The sequence below is a fragment of the Mytilus californianus genome, unplaced genomic scaffold (genome assembly GCF_021869535.1).
Source record: "Mytilus californianus isolate M0D057914Y unplaced genomic scaffold, xbMytCali1.0.p SCAF_2, whole genome shotgun sequence".
NCBI lineage: Eukaryota > Metazoa > Mollusca > Bivalvia > Mytilida > Mytilidae > Mytilus > Mytilus californianus.
Window position 1 is genome coordinate 140009029 of NW_026262668.1, and position 18887 is coordinate 140027915.

Below are 18887 nucleotides of genomic sequence, written 5' to 3' on the forward strand. Positions count from 1 at the left end.
TGGATGAAGTCTCCACCTTTTAAATAAGTAAATCTATATCCTGAAAACTTAACAAAAAATTTGCTTACCTGCTCTTGGCGGAATGTACCCCGAACAGCGTGATGGTGGTCTTCTCCTTAGGAATCTTTGACAAGAATCTAAGTCTAGGTTGTAATGTGCCGGATATTGACAGCAATACATATACGGTACTACATCGTCATAAATATTAGACAGGTAAGGGATGTTATCTTCTGCACCTCCTTTGTAGTGATATCTATTTGCCGTTCCACCAAAGGTCTTAGCATTAGTCTCTATAAGATTCCCGTCACTGTTATAACAGCACTGGTTATCATGTCCCATGTTTCTGAAATGTGATCATTACGTTTTTGCTGCTATTATAAAAAATGATGTGTTATGATTACCAATGAGACAACTCTCCACCAGAGACCAACTGACATAGAAATTAACAACTATAGGTCACCGTACGGTCTTCAACAATGAGCAAAACCCATACCGCATAGTCAGCTTCAAACGGCCCCGAAATGACAAATGTAAAACAATTCAAACGAGAAAACTAACGGCCTGATTTATGTACCAAACAATGAACGAAAAACAAATATGATATACATCAACAAACAAAAACCACTGATTTGCAGGCTCCTGATTTGGGACAGGCACATACAGAATGTGGTGGGGTATATATGAATTCCTTTGTGATACATTTGTAATACAAGTAGAAAAAATTGGGCAAAGAAATGATATCCCCTGAAAGCAGAAAATTTGAATGATTTGAAATGTTCTCTGCATTTGTTTTATCGATAACAAATCCCATAAAACCTTTCAAGTAGAAACTATTAAATATTATAATGAAATCAATACTAATAATGACACAATTAGTGATAAAAACTGAATCATTAAAAGTTAATAGTAAGTGAATATATCAGTTGCGTATATACCGAACAAAGGATACTACAACGTCAAGTTTGCTTCCCATTTACTAACATCGCAATAGGGGCGGTTGATAAATAAACTTTACAAGTTGATTTGAATTTTGTGAAGTTTCATCCCCGACCAGCAGCACATATATATGGAGTAAAAAATCCCATTTGGTACGATATTTTTTCGAAGGGATGACTTAAACTTCCACATAAAGAATCATTGATTCAGTAGTTTAGGTTCTATAGTTGAGTTCACCTGACTCACATTGTCAATTTTACTTCATGCATACATTTGATTCCTTGTCCTGACTATATTTCATGTCCTTATCGGTTATATAAGCTCTTCAACGTTTATATTAGGTTTCGGATTTACAAATCTTGTGAATGGGACATCCGTCACGTGATATAATGTTTCGAAATTTACATCTGGTGCAAAATGTCTTGTAATGTTTCTATTTGTGTGCTCTATTTTTATATTGTCTGATTTCGATGACCACAGTTGGTTACTCTTCTATATGTTGTTTGTAGAATGCAAAGTGACCAAAGAAAGACGCCAACTAGTCCAATTATATAATCCATTTTGATGATATAAAATAAAGTTAAAATAACCTCAAATCGTTTTGTGTTAGTATAGGACGACAAAGCAGCCAATAATGTGGTAGAGGTATGACTTAGAGATGTCCGTATTTAAGGTCGCCTCTGTACATTAGCAGGGCCCTACCATGTACTTGTTGACAAGTCTCTTTTATACAAGTCGTATTTTGTGCCATAAATGCGGGTGACGAGTAAAATAAATTAAGATGGGGAATTGGTTCACGAAAACGTTTCTACAGATTCATGAATTTAAATAGGATTATCATTGACATAAAAAACTATGTCGCCAAAATCTTTGCAAGTTACACACGAAGTACCAATTGTCATAAAAGCCGGAGTTGATACAAAACTTTATTTGCATACAAAGGGAAAGAATCCACATTTGTTTTCATTTTCCTCTTTCTTTTACTTACCCAGGAAACGCCATTCGCAAACATTGTAAAGCTCCTACATGGTAGATACAGTTAATACTAGTATCATTATCAATATTATGGTCTAGTGTGTTGCAATGAGGATCAGGATTAAATCTAGATATGTCCAGTCTAGCCTGTGCTATAGTACATGGACATGTGTCGATTTGGTTTCTCTCCAGGGAACGATGTTTCTCTTCCCGATCATCCCAGGCATAACAAGCAGATAAAAGAGATTTTGCGTCTGGTGGCAACATAACAAACACATCCGACCATCCAGAAGGTAACAAGCTAAATGTAAGGGAAAAAAACAGAAATAGCACTGTATCAACAACATTTTTGAGGAAGAAAAATTATGTAGATGGTTTCTACACTTAAATGTATCTTCCATGGAACACACTGTCTATGTTTCTTGTTTGATGTCGGAACCATAAAAATATGTAAAATTAAAATAAAAAATCCTGAGAAAATGTACTTTGCGCAATGTACAATATCGTGTACAATATGCCTGCAAGTAACCAATATCAGCATGATTAGTACAAGTAACCAATATCAGCATGATTAGTACAAGTAACTTGTAATTTGTTTCTTTTTATGGTCGCTGTAGTCTGTTAAACCAGTTATAGAAATAAGTGTTGTTACGCAAATGTTTTTATGTGATTTTTTATTTGATTCCTGTAATTGAGATTCATAAGAGCGAGTGGTGAGTGCATAAACAATTAGTTTTACTCTGTCACATGTCGACATTCTGAGTCTGGAAACTTGTCATTGGTTGGCTCCCCTGCAATGTGTTATGTCTTTTACGGAATTTAATGTTAATGGGAAATCTTTGATAATGTATATGAATGTTTATCCGCATCTTCTCCTGACTAAAGGATTTAAAACTTGAAGTATTTTACAGGCACTTATTTACTGATAAAAAACTGTGTATGCCATAGTCATTGTGAAGTTCCTGGTTATTGACGTGGATTCATGTACTTCACTCACTCAAATTATTTTGTCAACTTACAATTTATCAAGGATTTATATAAAAGAAATGCTTTTTCAATCAGACGTATAAATGAAACTGATCAAAGATCTCAGGCTAACTACTCATTTATTTACCTAAAATAGTTTACCTAGAGTAATGTCAAAACGTATGCCTTTGTAGTGTGCATCTATTTACCTAGAATATTTAACCCCGCCGCATTTTTGCGCCTGTCCCAAGTCAGGAGCCTCTGGCCTTTGTTAGTCTTGTATCATTTTTAATTTTAGTTTCCTGTGTATAATTTGGAGTTTAGTATGACGTCCATTATCACTGAACTAGTATACATATTTGTTTAGGGGCCAGCTGAAGGACGCCTTCGGGTGCGGGAGTTTCTCGCTGCATTGAAGACCTATTGGTGGCCTTCGGCTGTTGTCTGCTCTATGGTCGGGTTGTTGTCTCTTTGACACATTCCCCATTTCCATTCTCAATTTTATTAAAATGTATGCCTTTGCTATGCACACCTACTAACTTAGTGTAGTGTTAAAACGTATGTCTTTACAGTGCGCATCTTCTTACTTTTAGAACAATAAAATCATCTTTGGTTGATTCATCAGCTTCTGAGTGAATGTAAAATCTGTTTGTATCTTCAAACCCTCATACAGTATCTTAAGTGTCTAAAGCATAGCTTGCTATCTGTTATACAATTGTGCTAATTTAAGGCACTTACGAAGTATCTTGGTTTGAATCCTCCGGTTCCGGATGAATACGTAATACAGCAGCCTGACCTGAACTCGGTAGTAGGAAAACATGTTTTGGTATTAACGGTAATTTTCGAGCAACATATGTCTCTCGATGCAATTGAAGAGTGTTGTTGATTTTCTAAATAAAAAGTTTCTTTTGTGCAAATATTCAAATGCTGTATAGTCTTTTTGATAAAATTATGTTTAACAATTAATCCTTTTAGTATTTCAATACATTTTGCTATTAGCTTAAGTATATGCTATGTGGTGTTGTTTTAACATTTCATTTCATGTTAAAACGTTTCAAGTGACTTCACCACGTTTCTAAACAGGGAGTGAGTTTCTGAAATTACGTCTTCACGTATCCTCGTGACTAAAAGTTGGGAGAGTAAAAAATATAAAGTGTTTGAGAGTATAGAAACCAACATTACTCAAACAAAACAACTAAATCTGCCTATGGTCAATTTTTTTCGGGGGGAGTTGCAAGGTTAGTTGGATCAATATTGAGTAATTTGAGTTCAAAGTAAAATGCAACGTATTGAGGAGGGTATTCAGCATTTTATTTCGATTCCTTGTCGTAACTATAGACTGTTTCATTCAACAGGACTTTAAAAAATTAAAGTCAAATTTGGTGTATCATGTAAATAAAGGCAACAGTAGTATACCGCTGTTCAATAGTCATAAATCCATTCAACTGAAACAAATCCGGGTCACAAACCAAAACCGAGGGAAACACATCAACTATAAGAGGAAAACAACGGAACAACAGAAACACTGAACTGCTACAAAACAAACTCCAACATACATAGAAACGGACTATTTGATAAAAACTGCCATATTCCTGACTTGGTACAGGACATTTTAAGAAAAATTGTGGGTTGAACCAGGTTTTATGGCTAGCCAAACCTCCCGCTTATATGGCAATGTTAAAAATACCGCTTAATGACAACATTACGTGACAGGAATACAGTACAAATAAACGCAGGAACACTCAGGACAGAGAAATACATAAATAAGTAATATAATAGTACATTACAACATGTAAACCTCCCATGTACACCACAATAGAATTATGAACTGTAAGTCACACGAAAGTATCAACGCCACAAAAAGTGACGTCATAGGTAAATAAAAAAAATAGAATATAAAGTTGGGATTAAGTTTGTAATGGTGTTATTTTATGTGTTTTCTACCCATTACAAGAATATTAATATAGAATTGTGTTAGTAATGGTGTAATTATTTGTATTTTCTAACCATGTCGGTTTTTCTTCTAAATCAAAACTGTGTAAAAACAAATTAATCCTGTGCATATAGTTGCTTTAAACTAAAAATCATATAAATGAACTAGCTGATTAATTATCTTAACTTTTACATACATATAATTTGATTAAAATAAAATTCAAACCACAAAAGATAAGACATAACACAATATCCGACCAGACTTACAAACGAAACATCATAACTAAATATATATGTATAAATACCGAGACACGTCTAATAGCAATGCGAATTCACACTCGGAAAACTGTTATAATCATGCAAAAAGACGGGTTGTATCTCGTTGACAACTCTTCTAGACTCAAGAACTAGTCCTCAACATATTGTGTAGATACTTATCTCGTACTGTACGTTGACCTCAAGATGTATTTTGTTTTGTTTTGTGTCATAAGTTTGCTGTATCGTTGATGAATACCCCAAATCATTATTCATAACTTTAACGGGATACTGATTTGAAGTTTTGCGGAGAGTTCGGGCTGAAGTTATGGTTTCAGGCGGGCAGCTTAAGCTGTTTACTTGCAATAACTTGAGAACTGTTCAGGTCGTTTCAGAGCAATACCTTGTTCAACCTATGATTTTAAAATATTTTGTTTCTCATGACAAATTTGAAATCAAGTTCGAAATCGACGATTTTCACACATGTCGTTCTTGGGTTATGGGTTATGGTCTGGATTAAATGGAAATGGCACCTATAGTCGTTCATTTGCAATGAATTATTAACCGCCCAATCAAGGGTTAAAAACTAATACTTTTCATGAAACAAATAATGGCCAATTTTGATATGGAAGATCTTCACTTTTATCGTTCGGGAGTTATGGTCCTTGAATAATTTGAATATTGCACTTAATTTCGATTCCGTGCGGTAACTATAGAATGCTTGATCCAATGCTTTTTACATTATTATATTATGTTTCTCATGCCTACAAAACATACAATCAGATTTCACCTGTAATTTATTCTTTTTGTTTATATTTTTAAAAAAGGACATAAAAATTGTCTTATACACTAAATTAACAAGTACTGTTTTTGAGAATGTTTGATATGTGCATAGTACGGGAAAACATGCTTTTATTTTTATGTTGAGGAGCACCACATATTGCTGAAATTCTTCCATAAATACATAAAGAATTAAATACTTATTTACAGTGAGAGTCAACAGTTCGATTGCAATTGAGTCTGCCTCAAATGGCAACTCTTCCCATTTTAACGTAACATTTTCACCAACTTTCCATTCTTCTGGTTTGATTCTATTTAGGTTTGGCTTCACGCTTGCTGGATTCACTGCACAAAATGAAACAGAAACGATATGTATTAGCCAGATGAAAGATCATTAAGACATATATTTGCCATATAACAGATATTAACAATACATACATATCACAGGTCATTGGAATAAATATTGGAAAAATTAGAATTCTGCTGCATTGTCATATTTTATAGAGAAAAAACGCCAGAGTTCTAAATAAAACACTGATTTTGTACAGAGACGGTAGTTGGAAAGGTAGGACGGGAAATTGAATTCATCAGCAAAGACGCCTTTCAGGAAAAGGTGGACTTGCAGAATCAAGAATCTATAATAAGAATGACTTGTCTATCAGAGTGAATCACAAAATCCTGGAGGTGATAGAAGTGGATGGCATGGTTTACATAAGTAAAATCCTCACAGTGACTGACCAAGGAGAAATGGTTTTGGTCTGTGCTTGTACTTGCTTCAACAAAGATGAGGAAACCCTTGAAGGAGGTTTCGTGGGACAAATTACTATCAAAAATACCGAACAAGGCAAATTCAAAAAGGGGGAAGTCCATAAAACCTGACGAAACCAAACGATAGACTATATCAACCAACGAAATGAATAGAAAATAACTTTCATATTCCTGACTTGGTATATGCCCTTTTCCGAAGAAAATGAGGGTTTAAACCTTGGTCTATAACTAGCTAAACCTCCCACTTGTATGACAGTTGTTAATAGATCCGTTATATTGACAAAATTAAATTAGCAACACAAACAGACCATAATTGGTTAATGCGACAATAATGGGGACCCAGCAGCCAAAACTGTTTAAATATACCGCATACACATACAACACAACTGACTTAAAAATTCAAACAAACTTACAAATCCAAGGCTCCGTGTTGAATTATGGGAGACAGGGTTAGAGGTATGATTTTAATTCTAGCAAAAACTGAATCGTATTTGCGTCAGGTTCAAGATCCATTACGAATTACATTAACGGTTCCAATTTTACTGCACCAGATGCACATTTCGACAAAACCTAATACAAACCTTGAAGAGCTGATTTAACAAAAAAGGTAAAATATCAAGGCCAAACCTGGACAAGGTATCAGGGCTTTGCACAAGGGAAATAATTCATTAATTTCATACGATTTTCAAGTTTTATAACACATTTTGATAAAATACTAAGAATATTTTCTTCTGTGCTAGTGATACCCTTGGGCATAGATATTGACACAGTGTCAGTAATAAGATTAACGGTACCAGTTTTACTGCATCAAATACACATTTTGACAATTAATATCTCTTTCATGATGATCGAGGCCGAAATATTTAAAAATCAAAAACTTAGAGCTGACAAAACCAAAAGGGATCAAAAAGTTAAGCAAAACGAAGATGCGCATGGTTATATGCTCACCTCTGAGATCGATGGGATAATAGATTGTTGCCATCCGATCAAGTAACCACCCCATATGGTATTACTGTTGACAAGAATGCTGTTCAAGCTGATGATGTTGACAATGTTCTCGCCTGCTGTATAACCTTCGACATAGATATAAAAAGATGTGGTATGAGTGTCAATGAGACAACTCTCCATCCAAGTCACACTTTGTAAAAGTAAACCATTATAGGTCAAAGTACGGCCTTCAACACTGAGCCTTGGCTCATTCCGAACAGCAAGCTATAAAGGGCCCCAAAAATGACTAGTGTAAAACCATTCAAACAGGAAAACCAACGGTCTAATCTATATAAAAAACGAGAGACGAGAAACACTTATGAACCACATCAACAAACGACAACCACTGAACAACAATGTACGTGTATGTTCTTTGCTCGAATCTTAACTTGTACTGATACTGTTGACCATGTCAAAGTCCACTGATAGTTATTGGCTAATTTGAGTGGCCCTCAGTGTGCTGCGAGACTGAAAATAATGCTGATTTTGGTTTTGTGTTTATTGAGTCGTAGATGTCGCTGAATATTGTCATTGATGTCTACGATACAGTAAAATAAGTGTTTATTTGATGGCGAACCAATTCACACCTTAGGCCGGTTAATACTTGAAGTTGTTATTTCCCACATGAATGTAAGTCTAAACGTTTGCCAGAGCCATCTCATAACTCTTCAAAGGAAGGAAAAGAGTCAGCTCAGAATCGATCCGACTATCATTCTCAGACACTAGACATACCTGGATCAGTAAGGTGCTCGATCTTCTGTCAAGACAGTCTGTAGCCAACGCTTTTAAACAGGCATATTACACCAATGCTCACGATCGCGAGTGACACTATATCTTCGTCTGCGTTAGCCGTTTCGTTTTCTTTCTATCAAAAGATAACTCTTAGCTGATGAAGGAATATATCTTGCTTCTCGATGTTGATTCGTATCTATGCATCAGAGCTGTTCAATGGAGTCCCAGACTGCTGGTCGTATTCGTGCACTCCTGAAGGATTAAATCGGTAGACACACATTTGGTGATGCTGTATTTCAGACTTGATGTTTGTATTTATCTATAAAAAGTGACGACATCGCGTATTTTTTAGATGCCTGCATCAAAAGTAACTAGGGCGTTCCCGTAGACGATACTAGTGATATCGAAATCAAAACGTATAGTTAGGATGAACAGTCATACTAAGGTGGAGATACCCCTGAGCTGTGGATAATAGGAATGCGTCTGTTTGATGAAACGGATTGGTAAACTCAGCAGATGAAGATTTGGTTGGGATTATGGCAGGAACAGCTTCTTTTTATGCTCAAAAAGTTTGAAAGGTCCCGTCTCAATTCAAGCTTGTCAAAGCGATGTTGAAAGTTGCTTGCTTGTTTTGCCTGGCTTCATGCAACAAGCAACTCCTTTCCAAGCGCTACAAGCCGTCAGTAATCGTGTTGAATGCCATTTAATTTATAGAATTACACGCTGTTGAATAATTCCACATGTCATAATGACCATCTCTGGCAATGGGGTTGGAAATCATTTGCACCGCATCAATAACAAAATTAATGCTCTTTCCTTATGGTTGGGTAAACACTCTTGTCTACACTCAAATTTGAAAACGAGCAAGCAAATGAGTCTGTTTGTTGCTTGAAAACGTCTTCCTACCACAGTCTGATTTCCCACAGTTGCAAGTATCATGAACAAGCTGGTCAACTGTTTGCCCATAGAAATGCATCAGCAAGGACATAATTTTACCAGACCCGGTGTGTGATAACACAACCATTTGAATGCAGATGGTAAACCTAAACCTTGGTTAATATCGATCAAAAGAGCTGTTATGCTAAACACAGGGACATGACCACACGCAACACTGATTGAGACATGTTCGGTGAGCTCAATCTTAAAGATAACCCTATGGTCAAATAGAGAATGGGTTACGTCATCGTCAAACCTATCATTGTGAGGTGAGTGTAAAAACAAGGTTTGTCGGACGAAATAGCCGAAAAGTTGCACAAACTCGTCCAACGTAATTTCCTTAAACAACATGTGATTTTTGTAGGTATGAACGGACTAAGGAAGCTGATCTCGTGGAGTTTTCCAGACTAAAGGATACAATTTCATCCTGAACATCAGTAACGCTTCATAGTACGGTTGGCTGGTACCGCTAAAGGACAAAAATTCGTGAGAATTGCCTATCAAACAGTGTTGAGGTCACGCGTATCCAAAAAACTGTGGACGGTAAAAGGGACAAAAATTCTACAACAAGAAGGCCAACAAGCTGCTTCGGAAGCATGACTTTGAACTTTACTCTACCGAGAACACAAAAAAGTCGTGTTGTCAAATGCTGGATCGCAACCATGAAGTAGATATTTAAGTATTTCTTAGCTTATTCTAAGTGCACTTATGATATGTTTGTTGTCAATATAATGGAATTTTATGCGACTGCCGATGTGTTCGTTGATCACCGCCGAACACAGGACGGTCCATCAAGATACCCCGTGCCAGCAAATCAGAATGAATATGGAAACTGGGTGCACTGAAACCTTTATGGGGATATTCCTCCATGCAAAAATTTCGATTTCGGGTTTGAGACAAAGTGCGTATCGCCTAAAAAGAACGGTACGTTCGAAAAAAAGGATACACATCTAAGTGGACGTTAGAAGTGTTCACCATTCCCCACGTGTTTAACACTCAAACACCGACCTATCGGCTCAAAGGTTCTACGTTTTGATTTCACAATAGTATTTTTTAATTCGACCAAAACAATAAGACTGCTCAAGTCTGTCTCTGTGGTGTCTGAGTTCTTGTTTATGTGTTCCGACAACTGATTGGTTTCTCTTGCATATACGACCAGTTCTTGTCGATTTAGATAGATGAAGACTGCTTAACAGCTAGTAGCAGCTCTTAATTGCATATTCAGGAGTAGAACATGTGAACTAGCGTGATATTATAGGTCACCGTACGGCCTTCAACAATGAGCAAAGCCCATACCGCACAGTCAGCTATAAAAGGCCCCGAAATGACAATGTAAACAATTCAAACGAGAAAACTAACGGCCTAATTTATTTACAAAAAATGAACGAATAACAAATATGTAACACATAAACATACGACAACCACTGAATTACAGGCTCCTGACCCGAGACAGGCACACACATACAGAATGTGGCGGGGCCAAACATGCCAGAGGGATCCCAACCATCCCCTAACCTGGGACAGTGGTGTAACAGTACAACATAAGAACGAACTATAAAAATCAGTTGAAAGAGGCTTAACTCATCAGATGGATAAAAATACAAACACTACAAACACAAGTGGACGTGGCTGGGTACTTGTACATCCGAACAACAAAAAGACACTAAGTACAGATCTGAGAGTACTCGCAGTTACTGGCAGCTAGTTCAAAGCCACTAACAACTAATAAAAAAATCATGCATCTAAGACTAAATTACCAATCCGTACACATCCAACATCCAATAGAATTACTGTAAAGACGTCATAAACAGTCAGAGAAAAACATGACCTTGTGCAATGCAAAGATACAGGTATCGACAGATTGTAGATCCATGAATGTGTATATGTATATAACAACAATATTTAGTTTGCTTTTAATTTACTGATAACAAAATCAATATTAGTACCAATAAAAACAATATTTAATGATCTAATTACAGTGTTGAATTGGTAACCTTTTTAGAATAAGTTTATTTAAAGGATCGATAAGTTTACCAGGATCGTTTCTAAATTTCCGGGCACGGTAAACAATATTGCCGTAAAAATGAGGATGTGCAATCCCGTATGAAATAAAGCCTTTGTACCTAATAGATATGATTGGTAGGATTTTAATAGTGCTTGTTCAAAGGTAGCCGTTTGCAGATGACATTTCCTAAAGCAGGCATACGTTTCACAACTAGTTTTGCACTTAGATAAATGCCACATAACTAGAGAAGAATAGCACATACCCATTTTCAACTCCATGCTTTGATCCCGACGAGGATCGAATCCATAACATACCAAGTTCAAAGCGAGAACGTTTTCTCGAAACCCCTGAGCCGTTGAGTGAATTTAGAGAAGACGAGGTTTGAATATGCGATGGAAGTATCTCAAACGTCACAGGCCTTGTTTGATAATGTTACCTAAATTCAGACTCTGAGAAACGGGTATCGCATATCTTTTATCCGAAACGATGCGTTGAAATACCCTCATCTATTCTCTGTTGTTCTGAAAACTGACCTCGGCCCCTGAAGAAAGCAAAAAAATGCTCTTTCATTTATTTCTTATCGTTAAAGGTTAGAGTACCCTTAGGCTACCGAACATAAATATTTCTGTAAACAGTGATGTCTTATGTCTATTTAAAATAGTTACATACCGAACGTACATATTCCTGTGAAAACTGATGTATTATGTGTATGTAGAACTGTTAATGTGACATTCACATCACCTGTTTCGTACATCATTGGAGTAATGCATCTGACAGCGGTGTGGGAAAAAAATGTACACGTTATAACCTCAGGCTTGTTTCTAAACATAATAGATATCTTGTCAGTAGGATCTGCACATGGACCTCCTATTGACAAGACTGTACCACCAAACATCGTCACATATCGAGGGAATATTGTCAGTTTTCCTGTAAACACAAATAATTACTATAAACAGAGGAGTAACATAAGTGGTTGTAAACAAAATTCATTTTGCACATGAAAATCACTGTTTAGCAGAAGAATATCGATAGTCCTTAACGGAGCATATACTAGTAGTTACCATCTGTAAAATAGTAGGAAGAACATCTAATAAAAAAAGAATAATAAAACTTGTCATGCAAGATATTGTTAACATCCAGATTGATAAAAAAAATCGCGAATTTCTGTTTGATTTCAGATTACTTTGAAGTGCAGTTATTAAATCGATCATAGCTGACAATGGAGACATACTGCATTAACAAAAGTTAGTTTATCTTAGACATCTTAATAATATTGAACCTTCAGAAAAACTAAATACGTTATGATTCGAAATTGTTAACGACTTCCTAACGTCCCCGTAATAATACAAGTCATAACTACAGAAATATTTACTGTATGTTTAAAACGAGAAATGTTTGGTGTCTTCTGTAATCTTTAAAGCAAATACATAGCCCAAACTTGTGATTTTCAGTTTCAGCTTTCAGTTCAGCTATTTGTGGGGAGTTATAGTCAGAATATTTTCATATTTTTCCCCATTATTACAACCATTGTAATGATCCTGTACTTCGTTTAGCCTGGATTGAAAACAAATGTTTAGTGTTGAACTGATCTAATCTCATAACTTATGTTTCCAAGCTAACTTGTACATTTAGCAAACATTTAACGACCGTATCTCTGATGAGTTATTTTGTTTCACAACAGAGGTCTACTGATTTACACAAATTCTAGAGGGGTCTAAATATTTTACAAGAAATCTGAAAAGTTTCTTTTCTTTTTCACCTGACCAGCGTCATAAAGACAGGACGGTTGCAAAATTTAATCTAGACTGTGTCAAAAACTTTACGGCACTTTATTTCACTAAAAATGTTCATGTGTAATTTTGAAAAAAAAGAAAGATAAAAAACATATAACACATTATTGTACTAAACTGATAAATAAAGGAGTTATTTGTTTATATCTTTGAATTTTATCATATCGTCTTAACCGAAGATAGTATAGTTGAATTGTAAAAAATGTGTAGATTTATAGATTTATATAATCTTTGAGTTTCTACATCAATTAAAACTTGAACTCAGAACATGTAGAAGAAAAACAGTGCATATTTGTATTTTTTACGCACTGCATTTTGAAGTTGGTGGTTTATTGTGATTGGTTTGTCCGTCTGTTTGTACTTCCGTTCAATTTTGTTTCCGCTAATTTAAATGAACTTCTTGACGGAATTTGTAAAACTTTCAAAGATACTTACTATCATAATGTACTTGCCACCTCTTATTCATTTCTTCAACCGAACGACTTAGGAGTCTGCTTTGAAATGGAATGAATTTTGTCATATTCGCATACATTTTGTATCTGCTTCTACTCCGAAAATCTATATCAGAATTTAATGAAACTTTTTCATACTCTAATTTGTATCACGTGTGAATGGGGATGTGATGAGGGTGCTTTCCTACGCAAATCATGAACTCTGCCATTTATCTGTAATTCCTCCTATACCCCTAATCATATTTTATTGAAACAATATAAGAATAGTCATCAAATACCATTGTGCATCTCTTATTTTGTTTTTTATCCGAAATATTTTTTGGGTTTCCATAGACAAATCATAAGATTTGCAATCGATTTATATATGGGGGACAGAGTATCATTTTATGAGTTTTGCCCGTAGTACATCTACATGTATTGTTTATTTTTCGTATATGCATATAAAAATTATTCTAATTATATTTGAATGATTTTCTTTGTAAGTTTGCATTTAGTTCATTTATCACAAATTATACTGCTAGTAAATACCTCCTGTATGTGTGGTACACCCTCCATCTTTAACTGTCTCTGTGTCAGTTCGGTATACAAACTTTCCTTCTATTTTGACATTACTAAGGCTTGCTACCTGTTTAACAGCCGGAGTTCTTGATTCACGTATTGCCATATAATTATGACCGTCGCCTGCATCAAAGCCAACCTAGCGTTGAAAAGATGCGAGACTGTTTCATAAAAAAAAACTAATGGCAAATGAAACTAAAGAATCACGATACTTTTTAAAAGTAAATGCTAAAAGATGTTCGATAAATAAATACCTTTTTCATGTGACATTTGTTCAAGGTTATGAAGTTCTCACACGTATCAAATGTTTTGCTCACACAACTTAGGTTCTTTCTTCTATTTCAGAAATAAATGTCGTATGTAATCAACAATGTTTATTTCAAAATTGAAAGCTGTTTTATAAGATGATTGATTGATTGCTTTTTTGGTGTTTAACCCCTCTTTCAGCACTATTAGTCATTTTGTGGATGTCAGTTTTTATTGATGGAGGAAGACGAAATAACCGGAGAGAACCACCGGTCCAGCATCGGCAGGAAAATTGATAATCCTAGTCAATTAAGATTGGAATCGAACCTACCTGCTACATGCGGGTTCGAACTTACAACCTTAGTGTTGACAGGCTACTTATATATATACCACCCCGCCAATTAATCTTCTTCTTTTTCTGCTTCAATTACAGAAACCCATCAACATACTGATTTTTAATTCCCGGCGCATGCCTGTTTCCAAATTTATTGAATATTATCAGAATATAAATGATCAAATTCATAGTATTATATAATTATTATTTATACCATATTTTGGTTTAGTCATTTACTATTAATATTATCAATTTTTACATTTTTTCTTTTCATTTTAGATTGACATTTTTTTTTCAATTTTTGTTCGTTTTTAACTTATGAGTTTGTCTTTCCCTTTGGTGATTGAAAAAAAAAGTTTTTATATTATCATCTAATTCCACCTAGTCAAGTGTCTGCATTAGTACCATTCTATACTTGTGTTGGTTAGCTTCCTAGAACGGGATCCGCATTATACACACCGAACGTAACTACTAAACATACTTGTCCTGAAGTTCCTACAAGACCAGTTTCTGCGTACCTTTGCTGAACGTGCCGATAGTCGATTCTACTGAATATACCTGTCCTTGAAATCAGCATAGATCAGTATCTGTATGACTTTGACTGGAAATGTCGATTGTCCATTTTACTGAATATACCTTTCCTGAAGTTCCTTCTAGACCGATATTGGGTTTACTAAAAGTCGGTATCAGCATGACCTTCAGTGGCAGTGTCGGTCGTCTGTTCTTCTTTTATACATCGGTGTTTTATGTCTTACTAGACTAGTATTTGAATTACCCTGACTGGCCATGCCGAGCGTCTTATTAATTTCTATTTAACATACCTGTGCTGGAGTTCCTCCTAAACCAGTATTTGCATTACCACCGCTCATACTGCCAGTCGTCCATTCTATTTTGTTGTACAGAAAGATAGCAAATGAATGTCTTCCATTAGTTATTAGAATACACTGGAATGTATTTCTCTGCAAAGAATTACATGAAAAATTCTGAATCATAATATATAAACCAATGGGCGACATATTAACCATAAACTGACACAAAGTAAACCAAAGTAATTTCGCTTGAATCAATGTTAATGTTATATCAAACGGAGTGCTTGTTTATTATCAGTTGACACCAAGTACACAAAAGTATTTCGCTGAAACCAATCTTACGCACAATGTAGTGCTTGTTAACTATGAACTGACACCAATTACACAAAGTAATTTAACTGGAATCAATGTTACATACAATGAAGTGCTTGTTAACTATGAACTGACACCAAGTACACATAGTAATTTCACTGGAATCGATGTTACATACAATGTAGTGCTTGTTAACTATTAACTGACACCAAGTACACATAGTAATTTCACTGGAATCGATGTTACATACAATGTAGTGCTTGTTAACTATGAACTGACACCAAGTACACATAGTAATTTCACTGGAATCAATGTTACATACAATGTAGTGCTTGTTAACTATGAACTGACACCAAGTACACATAGTAATTTCACTGGAATCAATGTTACATACAATGTAGTGCTTGTTAACTATGAACTGACACCAAGTACACATAGTAATTTCACTGGAATCAATGTTACATACAATGAAGTGCGTGTTTACTATGAACTGACACCAAGTACACAAAGTAATTTCACTGGAATCAATGTTACATACAATGGAGTGCGTGTTTACTATGAACTGACACCAAGTACACCATGTAATTTCACTGGAATCAATATCACATAACATGTAGAGCTTTTTAACTATAAACTGACGCTAAGTACACAAAGTAATTTCACTGAAATCAATGTCACATATAATAAAGTGCGTGTTTACTATGAACTGACACCAAGTACACCATAAACTGACACAAAGTACACCAAAGTGATTTCAATGTCAAATAAAATACATAAACTGTTAGTTTTTGGTTTGGTTCTATATCAGACAACATTATATTTTTTAAAGTTCTTATATATAATAATTATATAATTAGATGAACATTTCACAGCGTATATCTTCAGTGCGCCTGTCTGTTCTTGGTAAAAAATCTTTAATACTAAAGGTGCAAGACCATAACATGCGACCTGATTTTCTTAGGCTAGCACAATTTCATTTCAAATACTGCTGATATCAGAATAGGGTCTTGATTTCATAACTTAATTTGAAAGTAAATCGTGAACGGAGCAAAACAGCTTATACCAAGAAATACATGTTCATGCTCATGTAACTGACTGCTATAGATCACTATTATTATGATATATTATAATGCTTGTTCTCGATAAAGAACCTTGTACGTCATGGCAATTAAAGAGAAACACTATTAATAAAGAAAAAAGGCTTTCAAATACAAATCAGTATTTCATTATCAATTACCTTTCGTTGTCCTGTACTACTTGCTCCATAGAAAGCAACGTGATCCCATGTAGCTACAAACACCCATGCAGCACGGAAATTTGTCTGTTCAGGGAATATCTTTTGAATATCATCTGTAGCTTTGAACAACACATCTTGATTGTTTGTTTCATAATACCATACATCACCTCCGTTCGTTGTATCAATGTCACACCAAAAGGGTGCAACAATCTTTTTGTTTCCGTTCAGAGGGAAAGCACTAGGTGTATACGTGCTGAGTGTCTCATCAAAAGAAATTGCCCCATTTGTGTTCACCTAGAATGTATTTGCAAATGTTTGTGTAAAGAATAACGTTTGGATTTAAAACAAAATTTGCATGTAAGAACCTTTGTCGAGAAACCTTTGAGATAGAACCGTTGTCTAGAAACTATTGACAAAGAACCATTGTCGAGAAACATATGAGATGAAATCATAAACCTTTGAGATAGAATCATTGCCGAGAAACTTTTGAGATATAACCATTGTCGATTGTCGAGAAACATTTGAGATAAAGCCATAAACCTTTTAGATAGAACCATTGTAGAAAAAGAAAGAACCATATTTGTCGAAAATTTGTTGAGGAACCTATAAGATAGAACCACAGTCGAGAACCTAAGTTAATCATTATACCAATCATCAAAATGATTTCTGAGAACAAAGGTTTGATGAACATTACACGAACCAGAAAAGTTAGTATACCTATTGTTCTGAATTTTACTCCAAAGGTGATAACAATTTTATGATATGTAAGATACTGCTTGTTCGTATTCATTCACCTAGTACTGCCTTATTTAGAACATATTCACACATTTAATCGTTCTGATCATTCTTAAGTTTTCTCTGTTGTGTTCGGATGACTGTTGTTTGTCTTTTTGTCTTTTTGTCGTTTTTCCCATGACTTTTTCCTTTTGTCTTCCACTTATGAGTTAAAATCTCCCTTTGGTATCTTCCACCTCTCCTTTAAGAGACAAAAGAGAGGCAAAAGGTAACAAAGGGACATTCAAACTCATAAGTCGAAAATAAACTGACAATGTCATGGCTTAAAAAGAAAAAAAACAAAGAGACAAACAACAATACGCAAAACACAACACAGAGCAAAAAGAACCCCACCAAAAACTGGGGGTTTTTCTCAGGTGCTCCAGAAAGTAAGCAGATCCTGCTCCACATGTGGCACCCGTCGTGTTGCTCTTGTAAGTACAAACCCGGTGATAAGTGTAAATTGGTAGGTAAGGTTGACCAAACAGATTTAACGTTGTCGATACGTTATTGACCAAACCTAAATATTACTTCACTTTACAGTGTTTTAATGTCAGTTATAATTCATTATAGATGATACATAATATTCAAATCTTCGATAATTTAATGATGATTGCAGATCTCTGATATTATCTGTTAATTTCATTCAAACCCCTCTTGTAGACTAGGAGCGATTTAAAGCTTATGACATTGTTTAGACCCTTGTCTATTGTATTAGACTTGATGTTGGCCTGTCGATTTCTATATTGGCTGTTTATGTCTGTGTATTGTATTAGACTTGGTATTGGCTTGTCGATATCTATAATGGCTGCAAATGTCTGTGTATTGTGTTAGACTTGATGTTGGCCTGTCGACTGGCTTTTTATGTCTGTTTATTGTATTAGACTTGATGTTGGCCTGTCGATATCTATATTGGCTGTTTATGTCTGTGTATTGCTGTCTCATTGACGTAAAACACACAATCTATTTAATTATATAGAGAGACTCCTTTTTATACAGGCGGTATTTTGGATAAATGTTACAAGATTCAATAACGTCCATCCAAATGATCTATGATGATGACAGTACTTATATTTTGATGGATCTGAGAGATTTATATAAGG

General features: G+C 35.1%; 1 protein-coding gene across 1 annotated transcript in view; it reads right to left on the reverse strand.

Moving 5' to 3' along the window:
- LOC127727843 (sushi domain-containing protein 2-like) overlaps nucleotides 1-17838 on the reverse strand; it is a 30773-nt gene extending 12935 nt beyond the window's left edge. The window contains exons 1-6 of the mRNA XM_052234957.1: nucleotides 17812-17838; nucleotides 17011-17304; nucleotides 15474-15611; nucleotides 14105-14211; nucleotides 1925-2212; nucleotides 69-343 (exon numbers count right to left, since the gene is read on the reverse strand). Coding sequence (XP_052090917.1) covers nucleotides 69-343; nucleotides 1925-2212; nucleotides 14105-14211; nucleotides 15474-15611; nucleotides 17011-17304; nucleotides 17812-17838 — 1129 coding nt within the window. The remainder of the gene's footprint in view (nucleotides 1-68; nucleotides 344-1924; nucleotides 2213-14104; nucleotides 14212-15473; nucleotides 15612-17010; nucleotides 17305-17811) is intronic.
- Nucleotides 17839-18887: the final 1049 nt, after the last annotated feature.